Source organism: Mustela lutreola, chromosome X, assembly GCF_030435805.1.
Source record: "Mustela lutreola isolate mMusLut2 chromosome X, mMusLut2.pri, whole genome shotgun sequence".
Classification (NCBI taxonomy): Eukaryota; Metazoa; Chordata; class Mammalia; order Carnivora; family Mustelidae; genus Mustela; species Mustela lutreola.
In genome coordinates, this window is record NC_081308.1 from 91,858,836 (window position 1) to 91,865,574 (window position 6,739).

Below are 6,739 nucleotides of genomic sequence, written 5' to 3' on the forward strand. Positions count from 1 at the left end.
CCAACTTTTTTGGCAGGAATTATAAGTTTGACATGCAATAGAGGCTTTATCACAAATATAGTCTTTTACTTTGTGTGAGAGGCAGTTTTTTTTTTTTCCTCAAACTAACAGAAGGATTCAGCACTGTGAAGCTGCCTACATTGTTTTAAGAAACCACTTGGCAAACAGGCCCTGAATTGTTTAAGGACTTATCAGTCACTCTTGCTGGCAGAAAGCTAGGGCCATTGAGACTGATACCTTTACCTTGTCAATGGCCAGGGCGTCATTTCTGTTTTGAAAACTGAACACAGGAGGAAGTCCTTCTAACATTTTATGGACATTCACAACTCAAACACATCACACATGTCCATCCCGATTCTAAGTGTATGTAACTGTGCAGTCAATGAATCAGCTCACGCCTCTTACAAAATCACTTTTCATTCTTTCCTGTTTACTGCAAATTTTGCCCAAATGTTATTAGATGCTTTTTTTTTTTTAAATGGACACATACCAGAGAGTTTTAACACAGGCACTCCCGGAGTTACAAGGTAGCTGCAAAGAAGCAGCTAGGCATTTTATCTCCTTGGCTAGAGGCTGCTGGAGTGGGGGGAGGGGAGCACCCCAGCCGCCAGGGTCAGCTGGAGCAGCATGGAATGAGACAGCAGCCAGCAGCAGCAAGCCCAGCTTTACACTTATTTTCAGTTTGAAGTGACCTTTCTCTTGGCCTCAGCAAATGAAATTATAATAATAACAAGGTCAGCCTCCACAAATGAATATATAATAATAAGGCTCCAATCTGGTAGCTGGTTTTGATCCTCTATATTGCTGCTTAACCTTCCAAAATTGTATCGACATGTAACAAATGCTATCCCAGCCTACCCAGCCCACAAACAGGTAGGACAGGCAGAGAACCCTGGAGAACCCCTGCTCCTCTCCCCCTGCCCACCTTTTAGGCCAGAGCTGCACTACCACATCCTGGGATGTCTTTACCTCCTAACCTGGCCTACACAATCTCACGTGCAACCAGATCCCAAGGAGTCTTTTTTTTTTTTTTTAAGGATTTTATTTATTTGACAGAGAGAGAGAGAGAGACAGCAAGAGAGGGAACACAAGCAGGGGAAGCAGGAGAGGCAGAAGCAGGTTTTACACTAAGCGGGGAGCCCAATGGGGGGCTCCATCCCAGGACCGAGATCATGACCTGAGCTGAAGGCAGACACTTAACGACTGAGCCACCCAGGCCTCCTACCAAGGAGTCTTCTCTCTCCTATATCGGCCCACACTACCTGGAGTGTGAAGACCCTATCTCTGCCTCCCCTTACTCCCTGCCCCCACCCCGACTTAGGCAAGAACATGAGAAACCAGATCCCAGGGAATCTATCTTATCCCTTGGCCTGGTCACCTAACCCCTGATCTTCTAAGAAAGCATTCTAAGTGAATGAAGCCTCAGAGCTCATCAGAACCTGAGCCGCAATGAGAAACTGTCCCATGACAGCCTCCCTGTACAGACAGGACAGCAAGTGGGAGGTAGCTTTGAGGTAGCACTTTACAAGCCCCCCATCCTTTTCTGTTCCAGGAAGACAGCCTGTGTGGATTCCTGCAAGGCTGCCAGGGCCAAGCTGCTGCCCCAAAGACATCCTGCAGGTAACTAAAAGCATTCTTGTCTAAAATTACGGTCATCACCTTCCAACACAAACCAATCTTGCCTCCTGTCCGCCCCCCCCACACCCCATAACGCCAGCATTCAAATGACCACAAGTTTGAAATTCAAAAATCATTTTTTATCCCTCACTCTCTCTTACCCTATGCATCCCTAAGCTCTCACACATCTAGCTTTTTCTACTCCCCCGTCACTTTCTTAGTTTACAGCATTTATTCCCTCTCATCTAGATTATCACATTAACCTCCAAACCAGTCTTTCAAAATCATGGCTCTCTCCCTTTTGCAATCCATCTTTTACACTGCTACAAGATTAACTCTCTTGAAGCCCAGCTCTGATCAGGACTTTTCCCTGCTCAGAAAACTTCAGACTTAAAATAGTTGGGCCTCCTAGTCACATCCTGGCCCCAGGTACCTTTCTAACCTCAAGACCTCCTTGGTACTTGGGATTAAAAAGACCCACGCTTGAGTCCTAGACCTGCCACTTACTAAACATGTAATCTTGGAAAAGTCAGTTAAATTCCTTGAGGCTCCATATCTTGATCTGCAGGACGAGAATAATAATGACAATAATAATATTAATTATAATAATGCCATATAATAATACCTCAAAGAGTAAAGTTAAAAATGTACTTGTGATGGCACTTTATAAGCTCTCTAAGGACCTACAGTTGTAACTGTTTTGTAAACTCCACACTCTAGTGAAACTCAGCGACTCTACTCTTCATGCTTTTGTTCATGCAGTTGTTTCTTTTGCCTGGAATGCCCTCCCCTCCCCACACCCGTATCCACATGTCCCAATCCTTCAAATCTCAGCTCAAATGTCACCTCCTCTACAAAGCCTTTCCTAACCCCCCTCTTCCTGGTAAGCTGGAAGTCATCCCTCCTTCCTCTGAACTCCCACAGCACTCGATATGTAGATCTTTGCTGATATACCACTTTCCATTTTGCTGTTATACAAAGCATAAACCTTCTGTACAAGTTTCCTCCCCCCCACTAGAAAAGTGAGTCTATGTTGTTTTCATTTTTGTTCCTACCATGGTGGCCTTGCCTACAGTGAACGCTCCATAAATATTCACTGAATGAATGATTCACTACAAAATTAATGCGTAAATGGAGGAGAAAAAAAAATCGAGGGAAAACCTAAAATGAAAACTGTGGGTTACCAGTTAACCCTTTGCTCTCCTTTTCTTTCTACTGTTAATATTACCACAAATAGCTGTGATTTGTTTTTAAAATCTGTGTTTCTCTATGCATGTGTGCAGGCATGTGTGTCTACATAAATAATACACACACACTTGCACTCATAGGAGTCATCTTGGGCCCAGCTTAAGGATTTAATGCTTGGGACAAAAATAATATAGTATAGTCAAAATTACAAACAGAACACACTCTTCAAGTCACCTCTAAAGTTTAGTATGCACAGTGCAGCTGTGCGGGAGTAACAAAACAACTTCTCCCATTTCCCCCTAAGTAAATCATTATTTTTCCCTCTTTTTTCTTTTTGGTGAGTTACCCACTCAGAGGTCTGGTTCCACCCTGCAGAGTTTCGCTCAAAGGATGGTGCAAACCCTTAATGATACAGTCCTTGTTCTTTAGGACTCAAAGTGTGTCGAAGTCACTTTTTTTCTTTCTTGCACCTTCAAAAGAACAGTCATACACGATGTAAGCATTCTTGTGATAGTCAATCTAACCATCAAAGTTCTCTGTCACCCTTCCCAATACCTCTTCTGACCCTTCTGCTGCCCGCTGACTTCGTGCTCAAGGCAACTCACACGGAATTGCTTCAGTCGGGGCTGAGGCTCATCTGGCGAGCTTGAAAACCACTCTTCAAGATTTTGTTTGCTGCTACCTCGTCCTGTAACCATCTCTCCCTTCTTTCCATGTCTGAAACATTTACAATGTGCTCTCTGTGCTGCATTTTGTCCGGGAATGCCTTTCTTCTTTGCTTTCCACACAGTATTTAGCACACTACTGCAAAAGCTGGTGTACTTGGCTTCAAGGGATCAACTGAAAATGCTTTAAAAGCAAACATCGGTGGAGCGAGAGGTTAAGTGCTCAGTATTCATTCCAGCGGTGTGAGGGCGCTCGTGGACCACGAACCCAGCCCTCCGCGGTCGCAGGGAGCCAAATGCACTCGTGTCATCTCTTAAAAGATGTCCCATCATTCCCAGACTCTCTGGTCCCAAAAGTTAAGAACTCCGTTTTCCAGACCTTTCCTGAGGACCCTTCCGGGTCCTCCATAATGCCCCTCTGCTAACTTGGCGCCCTCCATCGGTCGCCAGTCCCTGCGGAGCCCAGCAGCCTGGGGCCCCGATATTTTTATGCATCTCCTTTTGATTATTAACTCAGCTATCCTAAAGTGCCCAGAACATCACGATCCAGAGAGAAAAACCACACGGGCGTCCTAACTCTTCGGACACACCTTGTTTCCTCAGCTTTGTCCGCGGTACCTCTTCCCCCTTGGCCAGAGAGGAGTCCCCCTCCTCCGCCTGCGGAGCCGGGGCCGGTCCCAACTCCCCCACCCCAGCCCCGGCCAGCCTGGCGCGGCTCGGCGCATTCCTCTCGCGTCCGCAGCACCACGTTGGCACCACTGCCTCGGGCGATCGCGGCCAAGCCCGCCCTCGCCACTCACCTAGCAGCTCCGCGATGGCACTGAAGGGTCGCGTGTGGCTGCTGGAGTTGCTCTGGAGGTAGCGGGGGCTCATCTGGGGGCGAGAGAAGGTCCCGTCCCGCGTGAGGCCTCGGCCCGCCAGGCCCTCCCCGCGCGCCCCCCACAGCCCCGGGGCCCGAGCGCGCGTCCGCCCCCTCGGGCCCCCGACCTACCGTGCTCAGGCGAATCCCAAAGGCCTGTGGGCCGCCGCCGGGCCGAGCCAGCCCGCTGCCCGGCGCGCCAGGGCCAGCGGGGGCCCCTCGATACAGGAGCATTTTTTTGGCCGCCACGATACTCGCTTGCTGCCGCCGGACTCCTCGCCCGGCCGTCCCGGACTGGCCCTCGTTCGCTCTCCCTCGCAGCTGGCGGCGGCCGTCCGGGACTGGCCCTCCCTCGCTCCCACCCGCAGCTGGCGGGGGCGGGGCGCGCTCCAGCCACCTGTCCCGGGCGGGAGGGGTGAGGCCGGCAGAGCCGAGCGGCGGCCCCGCCCTGTCAGCACCTCTCCCGACCCGCCGACTGCCTGTCGGGCGGCCTCGGGGCCGTACAGAAATATGGCGACCTCCTGACAGCCGCTCCTTGATCCCCGCCCCTAATTAATTCTTGGTGTTTGCCATAGGCCAGGCCGCCGAGCGGGAAAGCGCGGGTGGGGGGAGGGGGGCGGGTGTGTGGGGAGGGGCGGGAATGAGGCTGGAGGAGGGAGAGGGTGTAGGGATTTCTGGAACGGAGTCCTAGTACGGCTGCATGACTAACGGGCAGGATAAGACAAGTCTCACAAGTTCGAAAAACTACAGTTTTGCTATCTGGGAAGATAGCAGTCTTGCGTGATGGGAAAGCATTCTGACTATGCTGGCTCCAGTGCCTCCAGAAGTACCCAGAACTTTCTGGAAGGCAATTGGGAAATCATCTTCAAAGCTTTGCTGGTGTACAGGGAGGCTGTTTATGAGAGAAAACATTGGAATGCACTTACATGCCCCCTAATGCGGGATTGGTTGAGTTATGGAGTATTCATGAAATGGAATACTATGCGGTTCTTAAAGGCCATGTTTGTAGATGAATATTTATTGATGTGGAAAATATTCATGAAGGAATTAAAGAAACAAGAAATTACAACATGTGCAATATGATATCGCTTTTATTGGAAAAACAAGTCTCTATATATGCATATATATTCACACATACATAATACATATGCATGCATATACACACACACACACAATGAGAAACACTTGACATGATGTATTCCAGGATATCTCCAGGTCTGGAACTATACCTTTGTTTCTTATTTTTTTATTTGTATTTTCCAATTTTTGTGCTATTATACCTACAGTCTTTGATTATAGAAAAAAATTGTTTAATTAAAAAAATACAACATTCCCTGGTATGGATGAAACAGAATTTATTTGACCATCCTTCTAAGACAACTCAGGTTGTTCTCAACTTTTTTTTTTTTTTTTTTTGATAACACAGAAAGTGCTGCCTCAGGCATCCTCCTGTATAGATCTCTAATTTCTGGTACTATAATTTCTACAGAATATTGCTGTCTAATGGTATATGCGTGGTTTACTCTTAATAAATATTGTAAGATGGAAGCAATTTGCCCTCAGCAAGTCAGCTATTTTGCCATGCTCATAGTGCTAGATATCTGGTCCTGCTCTTTTGACTTCTTGCAGATCTTCTGAATAAAAGATAGGATCTCCTTATTGTTTTAATTTGCATTTCCCCAACTACCAGTGAAGCTGAAATGTTTGTTGTACATTTGAATCTCCTTTTCTGTAAGTGCCTGTTTATATCTTTTGAGCATCATTTTCCTTCCATTGGGTTCTTTGCATTTGTCCTTTTTTTTTTGTATCCTAAAATTTCTTTTTTTTTTTAAGAAATTTTTTTAAAGATTTTATTTATTTATCAGAGGTGGGGGGAGAGAGCGAGCACAGGCAGACAGAATGGCAGGCAGAGGCAGAGGGAGAAACAGGCTCCCTTCCGAGCAAGGAGCCCGATGTGGGACTCAATCCCAGGACACTGGGATCATGACCTGACCCGAAGGCAGCTGCTCAACCAACTGAGCCACCCAGGCGTCCCCTAAAATTTCTTTTTAAATACGCAAAAGTGCAGAAAATGATATAACAAATCCCCATCTACTTATTACTCAGATTCAAAAGTTATCAACCTTGCTAGATTTGCTTTATATATTCTTTTTTCATTTTTGTAAGCATTTTAAAGCAAATCTCAAGCATCATATCATTTTACCCTATATACGTCCGTGTCCTCTAAAAATATGGACTTTTCTAAAAAACATAACCACGATGCCATTTTTACCCTAAACAAAATTCATAACAACTTTTTGATGTCCTCCAGTACAGTCCATATTCTAATCTTCTCCATTGTCTCCAAGGTATGCCTTTTTACATTTGGTTTATTTAAACCTAGATCCAAACAAGATGCACACACTGCATG

General features: G+C 46.7%; 1 protein-coding gene across 3 annotated transcripts in view; it reads right to left on the bottom strand.

Annotated features, from left to right (window-relative positions):
• The window catches only part of MORC4 (MORC family CW-type zinc finger 4), a 52,496-nt gene extending 47,645 nt beyond the window's left edge, over nucleotides 1-4,851 (bottom strand). For 2 of the 3 annotated variants that reach the window (XM_059157460.1, XM_059157458.1), the window contains exons 1-2: nucleotides 4,462-4,851; nucleotides 4,271-4,343 (exon numbers count right to left, since the gene is read on the bottom strand). In XM_059157460.1, coding sequence (XP_059013443.1) covers nucleotides 4,271-4,343; nucleotides 4,462-4,563 — 175 coding nt within the window. In that variant the 5' untranslated portion in view covers nucleotides 4,564-4,851. The remainder of the gene's footprint in view (nucleotides 1-4,270; nucleotides 4,344-4,461) is intronic. The other variant, XM_059157461.1, reaches the window with a different exon arrangement.
• Between the last annotated feature and the right edge of the window lie 1,888 nt (nucleotides 4,852-6,739).